The 26,322-nt window shown below is 34.8% G+C and overlaps 3 protein-coding genes across 3 annotated transcripts; 2 read left to right on the forward strand and 1 right to left on the reverse strand.

Annotated features, from left to right (window-relative positions):
* Positions 1 to 1,020: 1,020 nt before the first annotated feature.
* DCTN4-p62 (dynactin subunit 4) lies at positions 1,021 to 3,582 on the forward strand. Its single transcript, XM_017615540.1, has 7 exons — positions 1,021 to 1,416; positions 1,487 to 1,632; positions 1,686 to 1,816; positions 1,882 to 2,036; positions 2,265 to 2,427; positions 2,500 to 3,100; positions 3,163 to 3,582. The coding sequence occupies exons 1-7, from the start codon at positions 1,288 to 1,290 to the stop codon at positions 3,359 to 3,361; spliced, it is 1,524 nt and encodes a 507-aa protein (XP_017471029.1). The 5' UTR covers positions 1,021 to 1,287; the 3' UTR covers positions 3,362 to 3,582.
* A 65-nt stretch (positions 3,583 to 3,647) lies between these two features.
* Positions 3,648 to 7,282, reverse strand: LOC108362510 (IWS1-like protein). The gene is made up of 6 exons (XM_017615538.1): positions 7,099 to 7,282; positions 5,506 to 7,008; positions 5,271 to 5,433; positions 4,830 to 5,193; positions 4,357 to 4,767; positions 3,648 to 4,288 (listed from the first exon to the last, which is right to left on the reverse strand). Exons 1-6 carry the CDS (start codon positions 7,115 to 7,117, stop codon positions 4,166 to 4,168), a joined length of 2,583 nt encoding a protein of 860 aa, XP_017471027.1. The 5' UTR covers positions 7,118 to 7,282; the 3' UTR covers positions 3,648 to 4,165.
* Positions 7,283 to 7,508: 226 nt separating this feature from the next.
* On the forward strand, positions 7,509 to 11,067 carry Nbr (exonuclease mut-7 homolog). The gene is made up of 9 exons (XM_017615541.1): positions 7,509 to 7,877; positions 7,989 to 8,126; positions 8,193 to 8,404; positions 8,463 to 8,668; positions 8,749 to 9,761; positions 9,830 to 10,058; positions 10,155 to 10,588; positions 10,654 to 10,769; positions 10,828 to 11,067. The coding sequence occupies exons 1-9, from the start codon at positions 7,685 to 7,687 to the stop codon at positions 10,930 to 10,932; spliced, it is 2,646 nt and encodes an 881-aa protein (XP_017471030.1). The 5' UTR covers positions 7,509 to 7,684; the 3' UTR covers positions 10,933 to 11,067.
* Positions 11,068 to 26,322: the final 15,255 nt, after the last annotated feature.

Genomic DNA, 26,322 nt, shown 5'->3' on the forward strand with positions numbered 1-26,322 from the left:
AACAAACACTACATTTATTATATTGTTAACGCTTTTTGGACACAAAAAGGCAATTATTCTTTGATTAAACTAAAAATGTGTAAAGCTCTTGTATAAATTAACAATTTTTACACACAAATTTCAAAGATTTATTTATTTCGTTGTGTTTGTTTTGTGTTTGAAAAATTCCAAATGTCAAAGACAAACCAAAGCTTTTGTGGAACTTTTGTTTCTGAGTGCGTTCAATAAAATAGTACGGCAATTGGAACGCATTTGTTTCGTGATTTTGTGTAAATGCGTCGAAATGCGTCATTCTGGAAATGTGAATTTGTATGGAGAAATGCGTGATTTGGCCTCGCATTTGAGGTTTCTCGCCCAAATGACGCATTTGGGCTCAATGTAAATGTAATATTAGTGAATTACCATGAACGAAAGACACAAGATCACGCGGGAAGGAAAGAACGAAAAAAGTTATTTTCTAGCTGCCGAAATCTCGACGCCATCTTTGTTGTAAGAAGTAAACAACGAAGAGAACGGAGAAAACCGCGAAATTTTTGAACGCATGAAAAATCATTTTTATTATGCAAATTCTTCTATAAATCATGCCGTTGTGTTAAATTATTCTTTATCTTATGTGTACACACGTCGTCACAAGCGAAAATGAAGAAAATTACAGTAAAAAGCCACCATTAAATTGTAAACAACGAAGAAAGGTAAACAAACGGCTAATGTCAAAATCGTTCAACTTTTTTCCTAAATGCGATTCTAACGGGCTAGTCTCCTGCCCGCGTGATCTTGTCTTTTTGGTTCATGGTGAATTACTTAGAGAGCGAATTACGAATTGTGGAAACAGCGTGTAACCTAGTGTTATTGAATCATGGTATGGGAGTACATTTTCGTAGTGGCAGAATTAACGCCTTGGCAGCCCTACAGTTAATCGGTGCAGTCAACGCCACTTATTTGTCATAAAATGTCTGTGGAAAAAATATATCGATGTTTATCTTGAATTCGATGAAAATCGGAGCACCGATTTGCATTTAATTTTTCAGGCATTAGTTTCAGGCTAATTACTAGCTAAATACAAATGTTTCTAAAGGAACTTTTAAAGATTTTTAAATTTTTTGGTCAAACTTTTCTATTTTGCATACATAATTGAAAATCTCAAATGGTTGTTTAATGTACTAGAATTGTCGAAAGCAAAACATCGATATATTGTATGCATCGATGTTTTTCCAACATACCTAAATTGCCATTTGGGATAGATTTGCTCCAGTAGTTTAGTGGAAATTATAAACGTTTTGCAGTAAAATGGCAAATTTTATGCAAAAGAGTGTGGTGACCTACGCTTGCACCTGTGGTCTTGTGAATCCAATAACTAAACTCTTTTTCTGTCGACACTGTTTGAAGCTAAGGTGTGGTTTTTGCGTCTGCCACGAAGTGAGTAATATGTTGCCCTTTTACGTTGACATCTAAATTTCATTCGATTTCGTATCCTATAATGCATCAGGTTGATTCGCATTTTTGCTCCAATTGCTTGGAGAACATACCCTCGTCGGAAGCAAAGCATAAAAAGAATTGTTGCACCAATTGCTTTAATTGTCCATGTTGTCAACATACTTTGTCCGCAAGAGCCACCATGGTTGTGGTTCCCAAGTAAGAATCATTTTTTTGTTTGTAGTTAAAAACTTATATTAAATTTGGTACAGGAAATCTGATGAAGCTCCTAAAGAGAGTGAAGGAGATGGAGGAAAGGTTGTAACGAAGAAAATGTATTATCTCTCATGCCTGGGTTGTCGGTGGACGTCCCGTGATGTGGGCATTCCTGATCAATCTGTTGGTAAGTAATGCCCCTAATACTCCCGAACGTTGCTCATACATAATTACATACTGTTCTACCGTAAGCGACTGGAGCTTGGCCGGAAAATGATTGTTCTTACCAGACACGCTTCAATGCGCTGTTGGAATACTACCAAGCTGTCGTCTTGCAAGACAAGCAAGAAAAGCAGGAATACTTAAGACGTAAAACACCCAAGGCACATAAATTTCCAAGTCTGACCGTATGTAAACAAGCAGAAGCAAAGTTGAAATGCCCCTATTGCGAAATGCATGAATGAAAATGTTCCAAATCGTCATTGACCCGTGGTTGCTCATATCTGACATTTCCATCAAATATACTTTAAGAATTGCGATAACTGATACTTTTTATTGATGCATTTCCGAAAAAGGGTGCTTGTTATAAATTTGAAAATTTGTTAATCATAATAAATTATACTTGCTCGCCTCAGGATCGCACGGGTCTGACTGTTTCGATGATACGCCGCCAAATTGGCTGGCCAGATAAAAATACTCAAAAGGCAAAGCCGGTAAATATCTCACCATCAGTTGCCACTGAAGAACTTGAGGAGCTACCTGATGAGGTCTTTACGCAACCATTAAATCTCAGAAACGGTAAACCAAAAGTTACATTTCTGAAGAATACGCACATGTAAACATTTTTTAACCGCCAATTGATTCTCGTAGTGAGTAATATTAAGCAACGTCATGGCCAACCGTCCGATCAGCCTTTCACAATCGACAAGCTATATCCACAACGTAGAATTCTTTGGATTAAACGTTCATTGCGATGCCGCCAGTGTGAACATAATGTCATTAAACCAGAATACCACCCTACATCCGTTAAATATCGTATACAACTTTTCGCTAATTACCACGTCCCTGACGTTTTACTCGTCCGAACTGACCAGCTGTTGTATGCCGGAAAATCCAGCTCAATAACTCTTAAACTTACTAACCCAACAATGCATGATATGTCGATTAAAATTAAAGAACTACCGAATCATACTCAGGAGCTAGATATGATAGAAGAGTTTAAGCTCGCATGCAAAATAAAGGAAACCACGGCAACCAGTGCTGCTGCAGAATCGCTGAAATCAATAACGAGTTCGCCATCACTGACAAGCACTACACTTTCGAGACAAACTTCGCTGATAGAAGATCCACGCTTAGTGAAGGAGAAGACCAACGCCAAATTAGACACTAGTGAGATGACATTTGTGCTTAATCAGCGTGACGACTCCACAGAATTCGATGAAGATGTGGAAACACCTCGAGAGGAGCCAGAGTAAACTGCTGAAATATGAATATAAATCTAGACATATATGTGTATTTTGGTTTTATTTGCAGATTTATAATTTGGCGTAAATCAAACAAAGCGTCAATTCGTCTGAACTTCACTACTGATGAATCATTGAAAGTTGGCGAACTTGTTAAAGTTGGTTTCACAATGGAATACACTTATGTAAACACAGTGACCAATGCACCAACTTCTCATACCTTGAACGCGCGTGTGTTTATCGACGCCGGCCCGATCGTCGCCAATTAAATTATTACTATTTATTTTAATGAAGGAAATACGAATATCTAATTTTTTAATGTATAACGAAACTTGTGCTCTTAATGTTTGGAATTATCGCAAACTGTTTAGTTATGTATAACAGTGATGATTTAGCGGCTTAATTTTATTTTCGCTGTATCAATAACAAGGGCCGTGGGCTTTGGTACAGTACACATTTATGCATGCTGCTTCAAAGTGATAATCCAACTTATGCTAAAATAAAAAAATAAAAAAAAAACGTAATTTATTTTTAAAGGAAACACAAAACTATTTATGTACTTTAAATTGATTTATTTTTTTTCTTCAACCACGATGCTCATACATTATAATCATGGGCAGCTCCAAAATGTTTTTTTTTATACATATTCAGCGTCGACACGGATCATGATTAAATAATTAAGGTTGGCCCACTAGTGACATTAGTGTTTAGACTTTCTTACAGAGGGTTGCACACACGAGAAGCTGATTTCTGACCAAACCTTTTATTATTGAATCATGGACACGGATATCATGTATACAAACATATATGCCGCTTTTTGTTATTGTAAGAGTATACAACTTTCACATATTTGTAGAAAATGTGACTGTCCATGGCGGGTTATGATTTCGACTCGCTTCGGTAGCACATGCTACTGCCTTCCTTTTTAATTTTCAGTGTAGTTAGCATTAGGGATATACAGATAAGAACAAGTATAATTGAATTTACAAGGGACACACAATTCATTGTTTGGTTTGTAGCAGATTTTCTATCATTTCAATAAGATCCACCAGGAGAAGTCCACCCAACTTAAATTAAAGTGCCATTTTTCGTCCTTCTATAGAAATTTCCACAGCGCGCCGCGTTGATTTCAAACGTTTTGCGTCCAAAAACTTTTTCATGTGCTTTTCGAAGCGATTAGGCTTACGTTTTGTCGACTGCAATTAAAGTTTAAAGTCGATTTTATTTTATATACACTTTGGTTTACTCTAAAGCGATAACATACCGACGATATTTCCCCCTCAACAGTTGATTTCGGGCGTACGACATAATCTTTATTGGATGGCAGAGGCACTCGTGCACGCGCCACCCATCCTTTGTCTCCAGGTCTTAATGGTGTTTCGTCCGAGTTCGCAAAAGCCGAATTCAAGCCCCTCTTCTTGCTGGTGGATGCAGTTGGCTGGGGTTCAGGTGATTTTTGGCGACGCGGCATCTGTGCTAAATCTCTTTCTTGTCGTTCTTCCTTCGACATTGCTTTGAAATCGCAGCTCAAATTGAAAATCGGTCGAGCCCATTCGGATATTAAACGGCCTGCACGATCTCGATTTGATTTTGTTTCCTGTGGATGCTTATATAAATACATGACAGCCTTTCCTATTCCCGATTGTTTCAAGTAAGTTTTGTCAATAGTGGGAAACTAAAATAATTGCACTTAAATAAGTATACATTCAAATGCATGAGCAACAATCTAGGACTCACGTCGGCCAGTAGTCTCAAAATGTTGTCGCGTATTTGCATACAAGGTAAGCTTCTGTTTGGTAGTGGTGCCAACCAATCAGTAAGCACATTCAATATATTATGCTCCAAAAACGCTAATTGCAAATCCTTCTTAATAAGCTGTGACATGACCACTTTCAGCATTGAGATCTTTTTGACCGCTGGTCTACCCTCCATGTTCAGGTGTCGGTCTTCATCGGCTGCGTTTTTCATACCTACGATCAACTGATCAATCAAGTCGTCATTGTCGTTTATCAAGCTGATATCACGTTTGCGACGACGCACACGCTTTTCTTCCTTCTTTCGTAGTAACATGGCATCAAAGTCTGATATAAAATTATCATGTCTGAAAATTTACAAGCATTTTTTGTAATAAAAGTAAATGTGAACATAAATTTACTCATTATATATGTATGTACGTACTCTCGACTATCGTCAATCGGAATATTTTCATCATCTGAACTGTCCTCCCCTTTTTTCTGCTCAGAATCCTTGTCCCCCTTTGCAACTTCGTCCTTTTCTTCTTCGTCCTCATTGTCGGTGTCAGTGATTTTTGCTCTCTTAGTGGTAGACGAAGGCCCTTCATCTGAATTGTATATAGTTTTTAAATTTTGGAAATGTTCAGTTTCAAAAACGAAATATGTATGTATGTACAAACCTTCGGAATCACTTAAGATATTTCTCTTTCTTCCTTTTTTTAATGTAGGCGACCCTGAGCCTGACCTTGAGCGACTACCAGATTTTGACCTAGAGCGTGCAACCGATCCTGATCGAGATCTAGATCTGGACTTTGAGATGCTGCGACTGTGGCTTCGGCTACTACGGCCACCAGAACGACTTCGAGACCTTGGTGAACGGCTGCGAGAACGCCGAGAGCCACTATGAGACCGCCGCGAGCCGCTACGAGACCTGCCGGATCCACTTCGTGAACGTCTTGATCTACTGCGAGAGCGAGCCGAACCGCTATGAGAACGTCTTGAGCCACTCCTGGAACGTCTAGAACCACTACGTGAACGACTTGAACCACTCCGGGATCGCCTTGAACCACTCCATGAGCGTCTAGATCCACTGCGGGAACGTCTAGATCCGCTGCGTGAACGTCTAGAGCCACTTCTCGAACGCCTGGATCCACTTCGCGATCGCACTGATCCACTACGAGAGCGATGGGAGCCACTTCGCGAACGCCTTGATCCACTTCGCGAACGCCTTGACCCACTTCGCGAACGCCTGGATCCACTTCGTGAACGCACAGATCCACTTCGTGAACGAACGGATCCGCTACGAGAGCGGCGGGAGCCACTTCGTGAACGTCTTGATCCACTTCCGGATCGTATAGAACCGCTACGGGAACGACGTGAACCACTACGGGACCTTTTCGAACCACTCTTCGATCGTGCAGATCTACTACGTGATCGCTTGGATCCACTTTTTGAAAGAACAGAACCACTGCGGGAACGATGCGATCCACTGAGAGATCTTTTTGATCCACTTCTTGAGCGTGCAGAACCATTGCGAGAATGTCGTGAGCCGCTTCGAGAGCGACCTGAACGAACTGAGCCACTGCGTGATCTAGAATGTTCTCCCGATGCGCTATTTCTACGTTTATCTGCAGATTTCTTTATTTCATCTTTTGCATTGCCATCTCTAGATGCAGGGCTCAAACTACGACTGCGACTACGACTACTCCTATTGCTTTCTTTACTTACATCACCAAGTGCAACTTTTTCACTTGGACTGGTACTACGACTACGACTTTTTGGTCTAGCGCTAACATCTCCATTAACAATTTCTTTTTCCACGTTTTCGCCTGTGATATCAACTTTGGCCGGTGATGCTGGTGCTTGTGGGCTTTGTGAGCGTGACTTTGATGGCGATTTCCTAGAGTCATCAGCAGTCTTTTCAACATTAACATTGGTGGGGCTTTTACTACCCTCCTCATTGCTTAAATGGTTTTCCTCATCGATTGCTTTAACGTTGGCTTCTTCGCCTTCATTTACCTCATCGATTGCTTTAACGTTGGTTTCTTCGCCTTCATTTTCCTGAGTAGCAACAGTGGTATCATCTTCTATAAGTTGTGGCTTTTCGGGGAGTGCTGCTGAAGTGTCGGGTGAAACCTCGGCAACTGCGTTTGCATCAGAACCTTTTTCACTAACTTCTATATCTGGAAATTTCATCGAAATATGTAAACTTTTGTTAAATACAACCTAACCTCACTCTTGGTTTAGACGACTTTTTAGAACATCGTCCTTACCGTTTTGTGTGCTTTCCATAGTTACAAATAAATTCTGCAGTGGCTACACCGAATAAAACGGATTAAGCCTAAAATACTGATGCGATCCCAGTAAACCCACGTTATTTTTAACTAAATCCTAGACCTGAAAATTTACGCTTTTTGACAAACAATTATAAAATTATTGTTAGATATGGACCGGTCAGTCGAGTACATAATCGATAAATGTGTTTGACGCACTTGCAGCAACACGCTTCAATTTATGGTATGCCACTTTATATGTTATGCGATTTTTTTCTTAGCATTTATTCATGTGATCGAAAATAATAATACTAATAAATTGAATGTGAAAGAAAGTATATATATTTTTGGCTTTCGTACTTATTTTAATCAATTAAAAACCAATTTCACTTCAATACCTTATTGTTATTTATTACCCGGATGTAAGGAGACCATGCGTATGTGCATTATCAAGAAAAATTCCGAAACATGGCAGCGCTGTCAAATTCATCACAATAGTGATTTTGGAATTACTTGTATTGTCATCAAAATATAAAACAAAAATATAAAAGTAAAACGGAATTGCATTGCAAAATAAGTTCTCACGATGAGTTATCGTGGTATTCCAGCCGGTTATGAGGACGATGAGGATTGGTTTAGCCTCTCAGATGGGATGCAAAAAATCACCGTCGTACCAGACATCACAATCGGTGCGGGTCTAAACAGGGAAAACTTTGACCGCAGTCTCAGCCCTGACGTTGGCAACTGGTTCGATGGTTACAAGGAGCACTGGAATTCATGTGAGAAGTTTTCCTCCAGAGTTTTCACAGTTTCTTACCTAATAAATGTTTTATCCTTATATATGCATGTATGTACATACATATACATATGTATGTATGTTCTCAATATAGACAAACGCACACCGTCTGCTCAGCACAATCTCATTGTGATGCTCATGAAAGATGCAGATCCTCTCCTCCTGGCCTTAAAATTATTCGCTAATTGTCCAGGGTGTAATAATTTAAAAAACAAGAACTTGGCACTATACAGTAAGACTTGGACTTTGAATAATTGATACATCTTTATAGAACTAATGATTCTTTGTACATATATAGTACTAGAAACCATTTCCGACCTCCACAAACAATATCCAGATATATCGAATAAAAGCACAGACAACACGCGCATGGTTGCTTTCAATTTTGTGAAGACTTGCGGAATTGTACCGTTATATAAGGCTGTGATGACCACCTATGAATTGAACAGGATACGTGAACTGTTGGTGCCTAAAATAAAGGAACTAATTACACATGGGCACTTCAAAGATGTAAATATATAAATATAAGTATATTATATTTCAAGAAATCTTATCAGCCATTTTACAGGCGGCTTATTGGACAATGCACTTGCAAATTACGAATCTTTTTGACATTTTCGATATAATATTCCCTTTGATTTTACAAGACAAGGTGTCATTGGCGGAAGAGTATCTTACTGCAGCTAAAGATTTGACATTGCCAACCGTGCAATTTCTTGATTCCTTATTGGATAAACAAAAGACTGTTATGGAACACTGTGATGAAATATTAACGTAAGTTAGGTTCAGACAAATTTTTTTGCCTCTGTCCTAAGAATTAAAAAAATTTTTTATTACTTTATTTTGCTTTACAGAAAATATGAGTACAAAGATATCAAACATAATGTCTTAAGTTATCGTCCCATGTCTAAGTTAGTCACGCGTTTGGCGAAGAAATATAAAATTGATTCTCAATATACCCCCAATCTGAATTTTACAAAGTCTTGTTCGTATATGCATTACCTGTGGCACAAATACCAAGATGGTGGAATGAGTTGCGAGGCTTGGCGTGAATTAGCTCGCGATGCTGCCAGTACGAAACCATTACAATTAGATTTGATTTCAAATGTAGCAACTTACGGTGACTATGAGGAAGCAATCTTCTGGGTAAAGTACTTCAACCTACAGAAGGATGAGTGTCCCAATGATATACGCCAGTACATGCAAAAGAACCGATCGATTGAGGATATGCACAACACTAGCAATGAATCATCTAATTCCGCTAATAGTGCGGGGGCAATGAACAAATCAAAACGTTCAAATTCCTTAACAGCAAATCGCTACTTGACACTAAATCTCCCCATTGAATGCGTTTTGATAATAGATGATCGTGTGAAGTTTCTTGACATGTTAGATTACTTGGAAGGCCAACTGCTTATCGCCTTCGATTCCGAGTGGAAGCCAACGGTTTGTAATGAAAATGTCATATCACTGCTGCAGATGGCTATTATGGATCGCGTCTACCTATTAGATTGCTTATCGCCTAACCTTAGTGATGATTTATGGCAGGAACTCGGACGTAGAGTGTTCAATAATTTGGAGATTTTGAAAATAGGATTTTCCCTGCATCAAGATTTGCGTATGTTGCACAAATCATTGCCGTTGCAATTAAACCTTAATTCGAAAACTTGTTATTTGGATTTGCGTGAGTTATGGCGACGTTTGAAGTACTTACAGATTGTCAAATTTCCATTTGAGAGTGGCTTCAATTCGGGAGAAAGTTTATGCGTGTTGGCCGAGATCTGCTTGGGTAAAAAGTTGGATAAATCAAATCAATGTTCAAATTGGGCCAATAGGCCGCTCCGTCATGACCAAATCGTATACGCTGGTGAGTAGAAAAACTCATAATAATTTCAATGCAATTTTCATCTTACATGTATATTTTTTCTTTTGTAGCCCTGGATGCGCACTGTTTGTTACAAGTTTATCAAGTGCTTTCAGAAATTTTAACACGCATGGGTTTAGATGTTGATCAAGTAGTTGATGAGGTTACAACGGGCAAAACAGGTTATTTGTTTCGAATGAAGCGCGTTATCAACGAGCAGTTCGACGACCCCAGTTCCGGTGTAGTTAAAATGAATGCGCAGAGAGTTAAAGCAGTTAATGCAAAAACTGAAAACAATGGGTAAGCATACTTGTTGGTATTCTAAAGTATATTTCTATATTTATTCCAATAAATTCAATGATAATAATTTTAAGTTTTTTTTTTTTAATATTTTAGCGGTATTCGAACGAAATTCATTTGTGACAGCATGCTATACGGCCTGTCAAAGGAGTTACGTAAGTTAGGAATCGATTGCGTGGAAGTAATCAAGGACGACTTGGATCACTATATTGATATCGCTAAAAGGGAAAATCGTTATGTACTTACACGGGACTCGCGTTATAATTTGTTTGTTAGTGAATTGCCACAAGAGCATTGTCTACAAATCCCTACTGATTCCAGCGTAGAACAAGTATTGAATATACTTCGGCTGTTGGACATAAAAATATATGAGAGTAATCTCTTTACACGATGTTTGAACTGCAATAGCAATGAATTTATATTAGCACTGAAGCATGAAATGCAAATAATACGCTATGGTCAGGCATTGGATGAAATGAAGGATGAAAGTGGTGAAAATATGAGTCCATACGAAAAAAATTTTCAATTATGTACGTGTAATAAACTCATCTGTTATTTACATAACTTTCGTTAACTTTGACACATCTCATTACAGTAACTGTTAACAATCATGTTTTGAAATCAAAAACGACCTATCGTGGCAGGAGTATAAAGGTGAATCGCATTAAATCCCACATATTACGCTCGAAGGAACATTTTTATATATGTGATGTAAGTTTGTTAAATTAAACGAGGACATTATATATTTCTAGACCCAATTCATTTACAGAACTGTGGTGTATGTACTTGGGATGGTGCCCATTCCATACACAGCAGTGTTATGGAAAACGTCCTCTACGGTAACTGCGAAACTGCTGCTGCTTCTCGATTTTAAACGCTTAATATAATAAACAAATCATTGCGACTGAACTTTTTGCATTGGGGTGGTCTATGAATATTGTTTTTTTTTTTTCCTCAGACATATAAGCATCTTTTTATATACATACATAGTTCTATATGTAAAAGTGTATACATTTGTATTCTTAAAATCGATGAAATCTTAATTTCGTGTTTTTTTTTCTTCAAATATATACCAATTCTTATACATACAAATGTATATTCGTATTTTTAAATTAGTACAAAATCAACAATATTACAAATAATAAAAGTACATTGAAGTGAATTAACAGTACATGAAGGAAACGAAATACAAATTAATTAATGCATATGTATGTTAGTTTATACATACATACATAAATTTAATCTAGAAATAATGATAAAATGATGTAGTGTAGTGTTCAAGTCTCAATACAAATGAGACATACATACATACATACATACGTACATACATATGTGTCTGTAATAAATGAATTTAATAAAAAGATGGCGGAAACTATATGAAATTTGTATTTTATTTACGTATCGTTTGCACAAATTCTTAGGCCGGCAGACTGTATTGCTAACATAGTATGGAAAGGGCGTATCGTCGCTGAAATGCAAAAAAAGCCTCAACTCAATTTTTTTTTTGCATAAAACGACGTGGGGACTTATAATTCGATGAAACGCATCATAATCAATCAAAATGTGAATTTTGGATTTTTACTTAGTTAAGGCTTTTTGTATTTCAGCGCCGATGTGATTTACGCCCGTACTATACTAACGATATGTACATACGTGCATATATGTAATTATCACCCTCCGTTGTAGTTAGAATGGAGCAAGTTAATAAGTACGTATTAACATATATTTGTCAGCGTACTTTGGCTGCGTTTCTGGATTATTATATATTAGGGCTAGAAGTTCTATACGGATTTTTTGTAATCTCAGGAATACGGATGTTCGAATATCTGATTTAAAAATCCGAATAACCGGATAACGAAATTATCGAATATCCTTAACTAAAAGTATTGACGAGTGCACCACATAGTCAGTGTTGCCATTTTAGCCGTTTTCCGGCTAGATTTAGCCGGTTACGATAGCAAACAGCCGGAGAAAATTCGGTTTAGCCGGCAGCCGATTTGTTAGCCGTTTTGCAAAAAAAATTAGCCGGTTTTAGCCGATTTTGCTATTTGCTATTCGCCTTATTTTATTAAAATTCAAATATACAAGTTTTTATTTTTACAAATTTAGTGATCCAAAATCTATTAGAAATGGCTAGTCTTATCCGTGAGAAATTTTTTTTCTGTCGGGCTGTGTTATATAAAATTGAAAAACAATTTTTTCTAACCCGAAAAGTCTTCAGATAGTGAGCCGATTTCAATGTTTTTTTTTTTGTTTTAAGCGAGTAACCCAATTACATATAAACTGGGACGCGCCATTTTAGCTGATTATTACAAATTTTGCTGAAATTTTGCAGAATTTTCATAATTTTTACACAAAGTCTAAAATCTGGATGTAGTATATGGTTTTTGTTAAGTAATGAGCTACATATTGTAAAAAATAATAAACATTAAATAAACTAAAGAAAAATAGGCGAAAATTGCTTCAATTTTTGTTAAGAATGTCTTAAATTTAAGTGTGAAGTTTTACACGCAACAAAATAAAAGAGCACAAATTTCGATGTGGAGCAAAACTCTCTGGGGAGACAATACCTGTGAAGAATTGCATCATGGTGCTAATATATTTTATTTTTGTTATCATTGTTGTTTCCGAGTTGGTGGCCTTCAGCCGCACTAGAAGAAATAACCTCATCAGTCCAACTCCGGTTACGCCATCCACAGTATTTTTGCGCAAAATCCACCTCCAAATTTACAATAAATGTGCATATTTCAAACCGAAATCTTTATTTTAAATTAAAGCTTAATCCCTTTGCTAGACGTATATGTACAATTTTTATTTATTCGGGTCACGTGTTTGGACACGATAACCCAAAATCATTGTACAAATAACCGAACCGTACCCAAACTGTCTTACTTATGCATTTTTCTATAAACAAAAATTTTATAAAATGAAACTGCAATAGTTTTCATCTTTTGTGGATAATTCTTGTCACAAATACATAGTTTCGTGCTTATATTTATGTATAAAAATTTTTTAGCAGCACCACATCTTTATCAGAAAATTCCGAGAATCCAAAAATTGGTACTGTTACAAGTTGCAGGCCATCATTTTAACTCGACCTCCTTCCTGTTCCATGGATAACGGTACATCTTTTAGAGGTTAAAAAATATTTTGCGTCAGCAATTTGTCGTCGAACTGCACGTATTACGTACCCTATCCTCGGAAAAGCAAAGAACTTTATTTTCGAATCTTTACTCAGGTGTACCGAATTCTGACAGTTTGGAAACGCGCAACACTTTTAGTATTTTCATCCAACTTCACTAACTTATTTTTTTTTTACTTTTACAAGAATCAAAATTGTGTCTACTAGTGAATCTGGTGGCATGATTTTAGTTAAATGTCATAAACTTGTTAAAAGTTCGGCAACAACAACGAATGTTAATATATTAAACTACCTTCTGTGTTTGTATCATGGCGTTTTCTTTTCTCGAAATAATGTTGCTCTGTTTTCCTCAGCCCTTTCACAACTTTACGTGTTCATTTCTCAATATATTGCCCTCCGCCTAAGCAAAAGTGCCATACTTTTTGCTAATATAGTCATTTTGCGGGACAAAAAGCAACCTACTGCAAATGTTACAATATTTATAAGAAGGCAAAATTGTTTAATAGAAAAGAAAATGCCATAAGTTTGTAATTTATCTCTGTTTTTATATTTAAGTAATACAAACATGAACATTTCTTTGTTAAACAAAAATAAAGTGGTGTACAGCTTAGCTAGGAATAATCTTTGTTAGCAAAAAAAAATTTAATGGATTTACTAGTCCAGTAGTTAATTCTAGTTAATTCTAGTTGAAACATTTTAGCCGTTTTTAGCCGTTTTTTTTGTCCAATCTAGCCGGTCACCCCAAAAAGTTCTGGCAACACTGCCCATAATACTATAATTAAATATTGCGCAATATTCAGAGCTATCATTTTGGTTTTTTAAATTTTTTTTTGAGATAGCATACTTTCAAAAACTATTTTTTTTATCAAAAAATTTGTATGTGAATAATTTTTCAAGAAAAAAATTTAAAAAATATTGTTTTCATAGAGAATGTTGGTGTGTGTATGTGTGATTTAAAAAAAAAATTTTCCTCGCCCCGTTCTCGAGATATTTGAAAAACTATTAAATCGATTTGTTTTTGTTTTTGTGCTGTGAAGTTTTTAAAAATGTATTATTCAAGCTCGAATTTCATATTTATATATTATTTATGTTTATCCATCAACCCTAAAAATTTGAAACAAATCATGAAGAGTGAACCCCGTCCATTTTGGTATGGAACGCCCCATATATTTACATACATACATACATATATGGCTATTACTTATTCCTACCCAAATATTTTTAAGCTGGCGTAATTAAAAATTTTCGTGAACGAATTATTGCGCAGCAGAGTGAAAAAATTAACGCTATCGTGGTTTTTCGCAACTATTAAGCTCTGAACATCAAAAATGATACCAACCACGTTCTAAAATTTGAAAATATGTATGTTTGTATATATTTAAATATCTGCAAACACTTGTTGTTGCATTTTTTAATAAAAAGTTGTCAAATTTTAATTCGCGAAATGCTCATTTTACTTTTAAATAGCGAAAATGACAAGTTTTAATTTAGTTGCTCAAAAAGTGTTTGCGAATATTTTTGAAATAATATTTCTGCTTTGTAAAATACTTAAATACCTTTGATATTAAATTGACGAAAACTATGCAAATATTTGGTGACCGAAATTAAAAGTACGAGTATTTATATTTTTTAAAATCTATACAAATACAATAATATTATAAAATTAATTGGGAGTCAATTGTGATAGAATCATTTAAAAATTATTGCCGTAAACGTTGCAATAAGTAACAAAAAAAAAAAAAAAATGCAGATATATTTCATCATAGTGTGCTGCCTAATAGCAGCAGCTGGGGCAATCCAGTTAATAAATCAAACTCCCTTAGTGTTTCTCATTGGACCAGATACAACAGAATTCTATATACAATTCCGAAATCTTTTTCATAACTTTGCGGATAATTCCGAAATTCAAGAAAACATTGTCCATGTAGATGCCGATGTGGTAAATTTACGTGGACAACAGCTAAAAGAAGAACAGCAGGAAGCTTATGTCGTATTATTCCCACAGAATGCTGAAGTAACCCGAGCCAAGCATAAAATGTGACAGTAGAGCGATGTGAAGATTTTCTAGCATATCTTGTTTGCTATTAAACTAATATGAATCAGATTCAACTTAAAATGAAAATAGTATTATTAAATAACCGTATAGATACATATAACTTGACAACAAGCCAAAGCGAAATTTTTAAACTAAAGTACAGGGCAAAGGTCTCAGCTGGTGGTATAAATACGGTGACCATCCGTCCTTTATTATACGGGACAGTCCTCTTTTTTTGACCCATTGCCCTGGTAATTTATTTATTTTATAAGGGACGCCAAATTTTCTGTATTTCTTTCAATGTCCTGTATTTGTCCCGTATTCGGTGTTCGGTATTTCGACGCCTTGACAGCTCATTAAAATGGTATGCCATGAACCACTTTTAAGTGATGTTGTTTTCTCCATTAACAGTTATTATTTTCTAATCTGAATGCCTGTGATTCGAATCGAGGAATATATACAGTGAGCAAAATATAAATTAGGGTTCGACATTTTGCCTATTTTCTCTTTAGTTTATTTAATGTTTTTTAATGTTATTTAATATTAATTATTCTTTTATGAAAGTAAAGCTCTTTTCCAAACAAAAACCATATGAATTCAAATTTCCGACTTTCTGCAAAAAACCATAAACATTAATTCTGATGTTTTACGAAAATGTCTACTGTTTTCATTGGAATCTTTAGAAAAAAATTTGATTTGCAGTTTTGTAGCTCATTAAAATTGAGTATAATAAAGTGCATGTGGAAAGTGCTGCTCATTTGCTTCTCTTTTAAAAAAATTGTCGAACATACTTACATTGTATGAAAAATTGCGTAACGTCAAAAAAAAAATTGCCAAAAATGATTTTTTAACAAATTTTGCAAGGTAAAAATTTCGAGAAAAATATCCTACAAATTTGTGATGTTACTAAAAGGATGCTGGCTAATACATCTAGAATCGTGGAAGAAGGCTTTAAATCTGTAAGTGGTTGTGGAAAAAATTTGCAAAATTATTCTTTGTCCCGTATTCGGCTCCCATAAATATGGTCACCGTAGGTATAAAGCAATAAAATACCATTGGGCTATACCAGGGGTGGGCAAGGCCAAGGCCGAAAAGAGCCACATATAATTTATAAACGCTACAAAGTGCCACAAAAAAGCAACAAAAGCAATAATTTAATTTTTAAATAAAATTATCATTAGAAATTAAAAACATTACTTTTATTATTATTCTTATGTACGTAAGATTGATATTAAAGAAAATTCAAAAGACCCCTTTCGGCAAATTTTCATCAATCTGGTTATACGTCAGTTAAAGCCGTTCGTAACAGTTCTGTTAAATGTTGGTTAGTCAATAGGTACGTTCGTTTAAAATCTTCAGTAAAAATGTCCAACAGCAAACTTCCGGCGAAATGTCATCTTGCCTGTTCTCTCACAGGAATAAATATCCAAAATAGTACGCGAACAGAAAATTTGCAGAAACCTGCTGGTTAGACGAACAGCTGATAGAAATATTGTTTACATTCAAAAGTATAAAATTTAAAACGTAAGAAAACAAATCTCGAATTTTTATCCTGACACAGTTCTCTGCCTAAACGAATAATTACTTACTTCTTACAAGTTTAATTAGCCGCATTTTACTATTATAACTTCCAAACCATCGATCAATTTAGGGATTTGCGTAAATTCCAACCAGCTGTTTTCTTGTTGGACAATTGCTGTTGGCAAAAATTTTTCCAGCAGAAACTAGCAGCTTTCCCTCAAAATGAAATGTCATTTTGCTCTCTCAATTTCCCCTACTTTGCAAGTTTTTTGGGTACGCGAACACAAAAAGCTTCAAGTTATAACTTTCAATAATTATCGTGAACGATATGTGAACGGTATTCTGACTTTACGAATTTCATTGTAGAGTACAAAGACTCAGTCATACGTTGTACCAAAAATTGGAAATATACATATGTCACGCAGCTGTTTTCATCAGCTGATATTATTAATCTGGTACTTGTTGCCGGAATCCAAGCAATGGCAAAGCTTTATGTTCCATTTCCAGTTTTTCGGATTCCATCATAACTACGGTGACCACATAATTATGGCAGCCGAATACGGGACTAAAAATAACTTTGCTAATTTTTCCCCAAAAGCTAGGGGATTTTAAAAATCTTTTTCAATGATTCTAGATTTATTAGCCTTGAAACGGCATTTTATTTTTCCATAAATTTGTACTTTGTGGTCGGGATTTTTACCCCGATAACTTATTTTTCAAACAATTCTAGGCTGGGAAACATAATGAAAATATGCGACTACTTTTGAAACACGAGTGGTATTCAACGGATTATTTCGACCAATCGCAATGCAGTGAATATCATCCGGAACAGGCTGAATGTAAAACGCACCCTTCCCTCTTTGAGAACTTCTTTACTATTACAACATTCGCCTGGTAGGCATCTTATTTGGAGTTTCTCATGTTGAATATATGTACAATCCCTCGTACAATCAGCAATAATTTTTTTTTTGTGTAGTTTCGCCTAATGAAGATTTTCTCTCTTCACAAAATTTGAGAACTGGGTACAAATTTTTATAGGTTGCATCCAGTGATGCCAGACATTCTCTGTTAAATATCCCACGGAAATGGGGAAAAAATCCCTCAATTACCCACATCTTGAAAATTTATCCCACAAAATTCCCAACAAATTTAAACATATACATGTTTCAGTAGTAAAGAAGTAAAATTCATATAAAATAATAATAATAGTTTGGCGCTAACACATATGTGCTTTTCCTCCAATTTGTGGCGGTCCCCTTGGTGTCACACAAAGGGGAGGGACCTACAGTTTTACGCCGACTCCGAATGGCGAGTGTATTTTTATGAGAAGCTGTTTTTCATGGCAGGAATACACTCGGAGGTTTGCCGTTGCCTGTCGAGGGCCGACCGCTGTTAAGAAAAAAACGCATTTCTGCATTTTTTTCACTCATTCATTTTTTCCCTTTCATTTTTTTGCTCACTCACTAAGGGCTTAAAAGAATTTTTTGGTGACTTTAAAATTGAAGCACATTCATGTGCTATTTAACATTTCATCAGATAATTTGTTCCGCTTTTTACATGAACACCAGTTACAACTGAAAAGATTCTTTCTTACTCAGCGCTTGAGTTGGTTAAGCTAAGAAAATTTTCGAAATTGTCCTTATACTTTTTAACAATTATATACCATTTCACTCCACATCACATTTTCAGAACGATTAATTACGTAAGAATGTCGAATATTCTGGAATTTTGATCAATTATGCAACAATAACTGCGTCAAAAGAAAATCCCTTAGTTATATGAAGTGTCCCTTTTTTCCCTTTTAATAATTTTTGATGCAAAATATCCCTCAAATAGGGAAATTACCCACAATCTGGCACCACTGGTTGCATCGAGAAATTAATGCGCTGATGAGAAAACGAAAACTCGTATATCGAGGCCAGGGTTGTTGCGAATATTCGCGTTCGCGACCGCGGAGTTTCCGCGTTAATTTTAACATTCGCATTCGCAATAATCAATGTGGAGCCTTTGCGAATGCGAATTTTGTGTATGTGTACCGATAAAACATATATCTGGCAAATCAAATGACAAATACTAGCCAATATTTTTGTCTCTGGTCGTCAGAGTATTTGTGTAACAAAACTGTGCTTAAAATACCTGCATTTGTTTCTGTCTTTGTTATGATTTTTTGCACCAATCTAAAAAAAAACTACTACACATAAAAGAAGAAAGTGTGCCCTGTAATTTTAAACCAAATTTTCGTGGTAGCTTTTTGCCTCGATTAACATATAGGATACTTTTTCAGGTAGGTGGACCAGTAGGTTGACCAGAGACCTATCTATTCGAAAAAAATCTTTTTTATGGTCTGATTTGCTTGAAATTTGGCAAGCAGGTAGCTTTTTGCCGACCGATCTAGCATATAAGATCCTTTTATCCGGTAGGTTGACCAGAGACCTATCTATTCGAAAAAATCTTTTTTTATGGTCTGATTTGCTTGAAATTTGGTAAGCAGGTAGCTTTTTGCCGAGATNGACCGATCTAGCATATAAGATCCTTTTATCCGGTAGGTTGACCAGAGACCTATCTATTCGAAAAAATCTTTTTTTATGGTCTGATTTGCTTGAAATTTGGCAAGCAGGTAGCTTTTTGCCGAGATTGGCATCTCCCATACAAATCGAATTTTTCATACCGCATATCTCTGGAAGTATTGAAATGGTATCAATCCCATACTCATGGAGAAAAGTGGGCGTGGCGCCTTCCAAACATACTGAAACTTTTACCTATCTGTAAATACATATATAATTCTTCGGTACGTGTTGTTGATCTCCTAATAAACGGGGTTCACAACTTAAAACACCAGGTGGCGCTGGAGTCGAGTTATTCCTAAAAATTATCAAGTGAAGTCATTCGAAAATACCATGCACCAAAGTAGTGAAGTTACCTCCGTTAAATCTACTATCATAACCATTGCAGTCCTTGATTTACTGTGCTTAAACAGAATAAAGACAATTCTGAATGCCTATAATGAAAATTGTAGGACATTTATGATATTTCGTCTGAAGTAAGTCTATGTATATTCGACCAATGATACTCCCCCATCTTGAGATTGCCTCCAGATTCAAGGACACAGGATACAGGATACAAGGATACAGATTCAAGGAAGATTCATCATCGTACCGTATCATTGTTGCTGCAAGAACTTCTTCACGGACATAACGACTTCATTAGTTATTTAAGACGGCAATAGAGAATATGCTTTCTGACGACCACGAAACCAACTTGAACGTGAATTGTGAGGAAAACGTTGGACCAAATGTTGCAATAAAAAAATAAATTTTGGGCGGGACGAAGTTCGCCGGGTCAGCTAGTGTGTTTATAAAAAGTATAAAATAAAAAACAACACAATAGAAAAGAATGTCCAGCAAAGAAATATGTATTTTAAAAAGTAAAACGAGCCAAAATGTGCTAAGCAAAGAGAAAGTGAAAAGAGCCGCACTTTGCTAAGCAAAGAGCCGCATTTGGCTCAAAGAGCCGCGTTTGTCCACCGTTGGACTATTTAATGTATACAACCAATGTTAACAAATAAAGCAAAAGGGTAAACAGCCTGAAGCGAAAGAACTGCATATACCTTCATATGTATTTAACCAACGAATGATCTCGGTAGTCCCATTTGCAACACATACGCAACTAAAGAAACAGATGAAAAATTTGAAGAATATGAATTTTTTAAGAACTCCACAGAACCAAAGACCGTTTGATTGCATTGCAGAACATAGGATAACTAGAGGTGGTATTTTCATACTTACTAAACTTTCGACTAAATGCAGGTCTGATCTCAAAGGTAAGTACTTCTTTAGCCTTTTGATATATTGTATAACAAAACAAGAATTAAAGTAATGCGCCCTAATGTTTAGGTAGAAATACATTCAACCGGTGCAATTATAAAACAATTCTGGTTATATGTAATCACAAACTGTTCAAAGCATATATCGGTACATGCATTTTTACTACAGACCATCGTAAGTGCTTATAGTCTCAACAAGAAAATCATTGCAGTAGATAAGTCACAATAATGACAAGTTTTTTGTTGATACCAACATATGTCTGCAATAACTGCATAGCTAGCACTATGGCAAGAATTTCTCACAACATTTTCAGGGTCAATAAACTTAATTCCAGCAAAAGAAAAACGTGCTTTATATTACACCAACGCCTGCCTGCAGGAAAAATCTAACATAGTGCAATGCATTTACATGAAAATATACATACATTGTTACTAAAATGGCTGGCGGTTTTTTTTTTCGAAATCGACATTTTCCGTATATCGAATAAACCGGGTGTTTCATCTAATATATTTATAGAGCTGCATCTTTAAATTTACTATTAATACATTATATATATGTACATATGGGTGTTTCCATAAAAATTTAAACCGAAAATGCAAGTAAATGAGTTCAAATAGCTTTATAATTTAAAATTTCTGAACTGAAAAAACTTAATAATAAATTAAATTATATAGTTTTCAAATAGAAATTTCATATTAGAGGCTATGGAAATTGGTATCAAATATAATATATCTGTGAAGTTTCAAGAGTGTGCCACCAAATTAAAAAAAAAAATGGCAGCATGCGTTTTATACATATGTCGCAGCTATTTTGTAATTTTTGAAATTTTAAGATTTTTTAATATTAATATTTTAAGATACTTCAAAATGTTAAAATTAAATAGTGAAAAGGTTTTTCGAGGCAAAACGAACGAATCTAGTGTAATAAAACTAGTGTGTCACCGAATGAAAAAAAAAATTAATTTGAGAAACCAAAATTCCATTTTTACATATATACATATGTATGTGTAAAAATCTCCCACGTCAATATTTAACAACTTTTAAATAATATGACTTTGTTAAAACGTGTTAGATGACTGCGTATGGCGCTACGGGGCGTATACGTTACATACGCAACTAAGCAGTACACTTAGGTCTCTTTTTATGCAGATTTGAATTTATACGGTTTTTCAAACCCGCAGTAGCGAATTTGCTTTTTTGAGAGTTTTTATTACTTTTTCAGTGCGTAAGAGACAATGCTTCTGATAAATAATTTGTCTTTGTATTCTTACATAATTCATTACATATTTTGCTATTTTTTACATCCCAAATACAGATAAGGTTTTATTTGTTTCATTAATGTTCAGTTTTACATGGAATAATAAGTGTTGAAGTGAAGAAATAAATAGTTTTTTTGCTTAATAATGCCTCACTGGATTTTTTATGCGTTTTTTTTTTAGAATTTCTTACATGGGGTATCTGAATTTATGCAGTTTTTGAAAATGCTGGAACGCATCCTCTGTTTTTGTATGTAAATAAAGAACTTTTCTATGCGAATTTTTTTATGCGGCTTTCTGAGGAACGCATGAACCGCATAAAAAGAGACCTAAGTGTATATGATCGCGAGTGGTTATTTCTACTTTTTTAATATATCTTATTCTAATTTTCATTTAAATACAAGTTCGCGTTGGAAAATGTAACCACTCGTGAGATTTTAATATATGCATTACTAACTAGTAAAAATATTGCATGTGGAAAAAATCAGTCACGTCCGTTAGTTATCACATTTCAATTCAAAATTAAACCAACAATAAACTGTTTCTGATTAAGAGGGAATTGGTTGTAATGGTCCGCAATTTGACTTTATTTAAAGAATGTTTAAGAAAGGAAAACCTTTATTTTTGCATAAGCGGCTTCCATTTTCGTCGTACAAATGTCATGCCCGACATCATGGAAACACCCAAATCTATTTTTTTATTTTGTTGAAACCGCAAATATAACTCCAGTGGGGATTTGATTCACGAAATGATTTAAAAAAAATACATACTAGGTCAAGCTTTTTAAAAACTAAGAAACAATTCAGTTGGCCCAGAGAAAAAAAAAAAATTAAACATAGACCTCATGAAAAATTGTTCAATTTTCTAAACTTTGTACAAATATAAAATTTGGCGGTCACAGTGATTGAATGATTCGAGCTGCCTACCATGATAAAAAAATAGGAAGGTAGAACCGCTGAGAGGAATTTTTCAAATTCTTGACGTTTGCAAGCAATTTAATTTTGAAATTTTACACACAAACTCACACACACATTCTCATTTTCAATCTCAAACAACAACAACGTCGAACAATTCCTTTTTTTTACTCTCAATTTTATATGATCTTAAAATGTTAGCAAACTTCAAAAAAAAAAATCATGGCCGACGAATTGAGAGAACGGTTTTACCTTACTATGTTTTTATCATGGTGCCTACTGTTAAAACCGATGTTTATAGAAAACCATATTTAAGTTAATGTATAAATAATAAAATAACGTTCATTTATTCCAGTTGAAAAATAGAGAATAAAAATTGCTAACATTTTGTTGATGATAAAACAAAATATGTGCTTGTTTGAGTCACTGTATACAGTATAGCTGCATATGTACCGGGCTTGAACCGGATAAATCGCATGCTTTTACAAACTAACTGATCCATTAACCGAACCGAAATGTTCCACAAATCCGAAGCGAGGTTTAATAATCGTCTCGAACAATTCTTAGTAGAACAATATTCGGCACTTTCTTATTTTTTCTTTTTGTGTTAGAGTACTGACTCTATGCTATTGGAAAAAGTATAAACAGATATGCACATTAGGTGGTCCAAAAATGCATGTAGCATGAGCGACCTCTAAATATTTTTTTATTTCAAAATAAAAAACTAGGGGTATACGTTTTTTCGATATAGAACGATCCTAGGGGGTGAAAGCATTAAAATTCTGACTTTATTTATTTTAGACGACCCTAATGCACATACATAGAAATAGAAGAAAACTGAACTACGCTTAACTGAACTGACTAATGGTGATTTATTTTTTTTCCAAAAAATGTTGCCGTTCCACGGTGCAAAATGTGTTTAATGTTACACTCAACCATGTAAAGGGGCATGTTTTTGCCTTCGTGTCCTTGTCCAGCTCACGCATTTCATTCATTTGATTTTCAGGGCGCCCATCTCCCCTAACGAAGCTTCTAAGGGCAGAAAATGTGCCTTATTTGCCTTACAAGAGTGTGACATTTTAAGAAACGAACAAAAAATTTTCTCACCGTTTGCCCTTATTTTGGAATCGAACATGATAAGAGAAAGGGGCAATCAAAATGCGACATTTTTTGGTAGAAACGGAAACACCATAAAATTGCGTTCACTCAGTATTTGTGAATTTCATGCGAGGTAAGAAGTTTTCGAAAAAATGTTTATAAAGCAATATTGTTATGTTTACTAATTGTAAATATATTTACATACATATGTATGTTCATGTGTACATTTATTACCAAACGAAGTAAAAACGCCCTTATTATGCATTCGCATATTATTTTAATAAAAACGCGCATTACACAAAAACATTTAATGAAGTGTAAAATTAGTAAATAATTGCGTGAGAATTTTGTAAAACGCAATTTTGTATTTAAGAATTTATATAATAAGTACGTGTGTACATAACTACATATCCGAGCTCTTACCGCCAAAATAACGTAAACGAAATTTTTTTTTATATTTTTTTTTTCAAAATGCATCTAGATGCTCTAGGAATATTTCTACATCAAAAAGAAAATTTCGAAAAAAATGTCGCTCACTTAATTTTGGCGGTTAAGGCTCGATATGGTGCATTTTTATTTTTTTTCAAAATAATAATTTTCATGATGGAAAATAATAAGAGAATTCATACAAATAAGAAGATTTTTGAGTATCACTATTCTTTTTATAAATTCACATGCAAGCACACACACATGTACTCGTAAGATAAGTTAATTTTTTCACTATAAAAAAATGTTTTCTAAGCAAAATTTTGGCGTTAAATATAAAATCTTTTAAGGTCGAAGCCGAGTTTCTTTAGTATTTTATATCTACAAAGATATGTATGCCCATATACATATGTATATACATATATTATGATCGACAGCCGATGAAATGAATTCTGTGACTTCCATGCTTCATATACAAACATACACACATACATATTTACAGAAATAAATATTTACAAACACAGAATTCGGGGCAAAAATCCCAATTAGCAGTTTTATGATTCGGTTCAATAAAATAATTGTATGTAGTAGCAAGTAGTAATAAAGTTATTAAATCTTCGTCTACTGCTGATTAAACAATTAAATCTTTAAAAATATTTCAAAAATTTTATTTTGTTGCTTGTGTTGCTTTGAGCTTTAGTAAATTAGCAAACAAATAAAAAATACTACCTGTAACACATACGAACCTACAAACAAAATAAAATTCATATTTCCCTTTGCGAGCCCTATATCGAAAATGACAGCAAACCACGTTCTGAAACAAGGTACTACTGGAAATGATGTCTCAAAGCTTGTCGCGTGCTTACTAATAAAGGTGAGTAAACTTTATATAAACACCTATGAATGTGCATTTGTATACCTTTTAAAAATACATACATACATACATACATATGCATGTGCATAGAAAATATTTTTTTTTTCTAATTATTGCGCAACTAAAAATTATAATTAAATAGAGGAAATTCTAAATTCAAACACAGTTGTTTGAAACGAGTCGACGCGGGAACGCGAAAAATAGATTAAAACTTAACGAGGCGAAAAAATAGAAATAAAATAAAAAATTTATATAAAAAACTATCGAGTTAGTGANATTAAAACTTAACGAGGCGAAAAAATAGAAATAAAATAAAAAATTTATATGCGTTAAAAAACTGTCGAGTTAGTGAGTAAAAGTTTACTTATATTAGTATCCTGAAAAAAAAAAATATTGTTTGGTGTGCAACTAACTAAACGAAAAGGATTTAATTTTGGCAGCAATGTGAATCTCTTTGAATATGGTTGGCCATATTCGTAATTATAAATATATATATATAAATAAATTAATATTGTAAAAGATATTGAAAAAGTGAAAAAAACCTACATGCTGTGAAGCCAAAAATATAAACACAACGTAAAACAGAGTTTCATATAAATAATTTATATCTTCAGAAAAAACTCGTCAAGCAGCTAAAATCGGTATAAAAAAAAATATTTCGTCAAGCATAAGTCATCTACACATGACTGCATATGTTTAATAAATGCAAAAACGATATCAAAAGCAAAAATGCGCAAACATATATTTGTACTTTGTTTGTTAGTGGCCCTTGGGACCGATATGCCACTTAATAAACCGCATCTAGTTTTGCACAAAGGCCTGGGCGCATTTAAGTTTGTCCTGCAGTTCCGAACGAATTGCAAAAATAAAACAACTACGCTACCAACACAGGCACCGTACGCTTTGTCCACGGTCTCTACAACAGCAGTTATATACCCAACATCGAGCAGTAACCCAAGCACATCTACCAGCAGCTCAATACCTGCGACGGGTGGAACAACAGAAAATCCAACGTATACACAAAAGAAGCCACCCATTCCAAGTGAATCAATCGTGGCCTGGACTACATTACATAATTTTTACAGTACCACACCAAACTCACGAATTTCCACAAAAAATGTGTATGATACAACGTTATCTAGTCCGTCTATAACTTCAACAAACACTGAGCGCAG

The sequence above is a fragment of the Rhagoletis zephyria genome, unplaced genomic scaffold (assembly GCF_001687245.7).
Source record: "Rhagoletis zephyria isolate East Lansing unplaced genomic scaffold, Rhagoletis_zephyria_1.1 Rzeph_scaffold_01029, whole genome shotgun sequence".
Taxonomy (NCBI): Eukaryota; Metazoa; Arthropoda; class Insecta; order Diptera; family Tephritidae; genus Rhagoletis; species Rhagoletis zephyria.

What these genes read in the sequence shown, in the direction of transcription:
- Nbr (XM_017615541.1), top strand. Translation starts at nt 7,685, where the DNA reads ATGAGTTATCGTGGTATTCCAGCCGGTTATGAGGACGATGAGGATTGG. An exon ending in CGAAAAAAATTTTCAATTAT is followed by an intron (nt 10,589 to 10,653) that starts GTACGTGTAATA and finishes ATCTCATTACAG; the next exon opens with TAACTGTTAACAATCATGTT. An exon ending in AACATTTTTATATATGTGAT is followed by an intron (nt 10,770 to 10,827) that starts GTAAGTTTGTTA and finishes ATTCATTTACAG; the next exon opens with AACTGTGGTGTATGTACTTG.
- LOC108362510 (XM_017615538.1), bottom strand. An exon ending in CCGATTGACGATAGTCGAGA is followed by an intron (nt 5,194 to 5,270) that starts GTACGTACATAC and finishes GTAAATTTTCAG; the next exon opens with ACATGATAATTTTATATCAG. An exon ending in TTGAGGGGGAAATATCGTCG is followed by an intron (nt 4,289 to 4,356) that starts GTATGTTATCGC and finishes CTTTAATTGCAG; the next exon opens with TCGACAAAACGTAAGCCTAA.
- DCTN4-p62 (XM_017615540.1), top strand. Translation starts at nt 1,288, where the DNA reads ATGGCAAATTTTATGCAAAAGAGTGTGGTGACCTACGCTTGCACCTGT. An exon ending in CATTCCTGATCAATCTGTTG is followed by an intron (nt 1,817 to 1,881) that starts GTAAGTAATGCC and finishes TTCTACCGTAAG; the next exon opens with CGACTGGAGCTTGGCCGGAA. An exon ending in ACACCTCGAGAGGAGCCAGA is followed by an intron (nt 3,101 to 3,162) that starts GTAAACTGCTGA and finishes TTTTATTTGCAG; the next exon opens with ATTTATAATTTGGCGTAAAT.